This window comes from Sinocyclocheilus anshuiensis, unplaced genomic scaffold, assembly GCF_001515605.1.
Source record: "Sinocyclocheilus anshuiensis isolate Anshui unplaced genomic scaffold, SAMN03320099.WGS_v1.1 scaffold1449, whole genome shotgun sequence".
Lineage (NCBI taxonomy): Eukaryota > Metazoa > Chordata > Actinopteri > Cypriniformes > Cyprinidae > Sinocyclocheilus > Sinocyclocheilus anshuiensis.
Window position 1 is genome coordinate 585,146 of NW_015549696.1, and position 2,935 is coordinate 588,080.

The 2,935-nt window shown below is 41.1% G+C and overlaps 1 protein-coding gene across 1 annotated transcript in view; it reads left to right on the forward strand.

Annotated features, from left to right (window-relative positions):
• LOC107660482 (wings apart-like protein homolog) overlaps positions 1-2,935 on the forward strand; it is a 64,234-nt gene that overhangs the window by 24,373 nt on the left and 36,926 nt on the right. Inside the window, exon 4 of the mRNA XM_016449792.1 lies at positions 1,325-1,653. Coding sequence (XP_016305278.1) covers positions 1,325-1,653 — 329 coding nt within the window. The remainder of the gene's footprint in view (positions 1-1,324; positions 1,654-2,935) is intronic.

Here is a 2,935-nt window from a genome sequence, read left to right on the forward strand (position 1 = left end):
AATCAAAACATAATTTCTGTAAAAAAATGCAGTCATTAAACCTGCAGCTCAACAAGGTTTTTGGAGACATGCTCGCTTTCTACACATTCATCTTTCAGTCCAAGTTATGATGCAGGAATGTTCACCTTTCCCGGATTAAGTTTGGAGCTATGGTTTGGAGCGGTGAGGTACGAGGATGTGTGCACATACACACATAAGGAAAGAGAGAGCGCGAGTGTCACACACACATGGTCTTTCTCCGTACAACACTCAAACAGTGGCAAAGACACCTGAGAGCCAGCAGTTTGTTTGTTTTTGAAATGTCGCGATTTTGAACAGATGTAAACAATGGCAGGAGGCTTAAAAGTATAGACGTGATACCAGCTAAATTTAATTGTTGTACTAAATCGCAGAAACGTAGTACTTTAGTCTGCGATTCCTCGCTCTGTGAAGTAACGTGAGGGAGGAAACTAGTTGACGTTAGCTAGTTAATTAGCCATGTTATCTGCCTCGGTAGCAAGTCAAATAGTATTTATTTCAACACTGAAACAAACGGCGAGTGGGTCTCTGTCTTAATCAGGGGTGAAAGAGGGAGAAATGAAGATGACACAGATATGTAGTTTATGTACGACCTGGAAGTATTTATTTAGCGATCGGCGCTAAAACGTCATCTGATCGGGGGTGAAAGAGGGAGAAATGAAGATGACACAGATATATAGTTTATGTATGACCTGGAAGTATTTATTTAGCGATCGGTGCTAAAACGTCATCTGTACAGAACATCATTGTGTACGGAACATGGTTAAGTCTACGTTACCCAAAAAAATCCCATACGGCAGACTTCATCTTCTTCGACGGGGGAAAAAGTTCCAGGGATTCACCTCCTTCGGCCATCCCACACACAGCTGACTCTCACTGACTGCTTGCACCAACCGGAGGGGGAGGGGTCGTGTGACTCGACTTTTCCAAACCGCGGTATACCTTGAAACCGGTTATCGTCCCATTCCTACTTGTCAGTGAACTACGGCTCTGTGTATTAAATGCCACTCCCTGAAAGCAGGTGATGGCGATTTACTACTAATCATGGGACCGGCTTTATTGACGAGATGCGCATGACAATCGCATGCAATTAATTGCACAGCCCTATGTTTAACCAGTGCTAATTGGTAGACACCAACCGATCGGGTATACGTAGATGAAGCAAAATGTGATAAAACCCTCTTAGATGCCAGTAATTCTGTCGAATTCATAATTCATTGGTTGCTCTCACTTGGCCTCATTCCTTCATGTTTGATTTAAAGTCTACATGTGTGAGATTCTGACTGTTTGTCTGTTGGGTTTCTAGTCGATCCAGACCCACACAGAGCAAAACGAAGAGCAGTAAGCTGGAGCTCTTTGGGTTTGATGACACTGATGCTGTGGCTGAGGATGACGACTCTGCTTCAGGAAGCTCTAACTACAGGATCAAATACTTCGGCTTTGATGACCTGAGTGAGAGTGACAGTGAGGAAGATGAGGGTTCCTCTGAAAGAAGGAGAGCTAAGAGGAAGGCTGCAGCAGGCGTAGCAGTGCCACTGATGTCTACAGAGACCAATGTTGACAGTCCTCAGCCCAGAGAGACGCAGAGCTCTCAGAGCAGTCACACTGCAGGTCACAGTCACGGTCTTAAAAACGGTCAGTATTTACTCTCAACACAATTTCTGGGGATCTAGCATTGGGTTCTGTTTATGTTGCAGTACCTGCCTGAATCCATAGTAAATCTACACAGGTGTTGTTTTTCCTGATCTCACTATGCCGTCAAGAACAAATCTAGGCTGAATTTTATCACAAAATTACGATACAAAATTTTATTTTGCATACAGAAAACAAAGACTGTTTTTAGGACCATTGTTTGTTTGTTTTTGTCATTGTGACTTTATTTTCCTGACAGTTAAGCACAGTATTGCCTAAGAAAATTTGTATATTATATTATATATTATATTATTTATAGTTTTACTTAATCTGTTTTTGTTTTTGATAGTATTTTTTTTGTCATTTATTTGTTACATTGGTTTTATTTATTTGTTAGTTGGTTAATTTATTTATTTATGTATATAAGTGTTTATTTGTTGGTTAGTTGTGAAATGTCCCTGACGTGTTTGTTAGATTTACAAATAGACAGGTACTAAGTCGGTATTTACATTTTAAAATCCTGCCGCTACTTGTTTTTCTTCAGTAGCGTAAGTACCGATGGTACTGAAGGTAGCGACTAGCGAGGCTTCAGTTCTTCCGGAACTGACGGGGGCAGACAAAGCATATGCCTGTAAGTGTTTTAGTCGGTCCTCAAAGGGTAAAGAAGAAAAAAACGGAAGAACTACAAGCGGAAGATGGCGACGATATATGAATATTATTGTGTGAGATTTAATGAGAGCGTGCAGCTCTGAAAACACGAGCGCTGCGCATGAACGCGCACACACATAACGTTACTGTCTGACAGCTAACAGCTTGTTAATTTGTTGTGTATCTGTCCGCAGAGTATCCTTATTAACATTATTGGCTAATATTATTGTTTTACATAATTGTTGTTTATGTTAATGGTTTAAAAAAATATTTTCGGCCTGCCAGTATGTCAGTGAATTTAAACTAATGCTTGCATTCAGTCATTTCTGTCTCTGCATTACATCGTGCTCAGCGGAGTTCCGCCCCGATGTGCACACACAAGTGAGCACACTCCCACTCCTACTAGCATTTGTAAATATTAAGCTGCAAAACGACTATTTAAATATGAATTCTGCGTGTCACTGTGTTAATGAATGGCGCTGACACGCGGTTTTGTTTACTACTCGTACTGAAGCGCGCGTGACGCTTCCGGTGATATTAACGTCTGCCATCTCACTAAATTAGGACATAAATACATGAACAACATCTCCAGAACTGCTCTGAGAGTCACTTCATGAGCATTTGACCGTTTCATTTG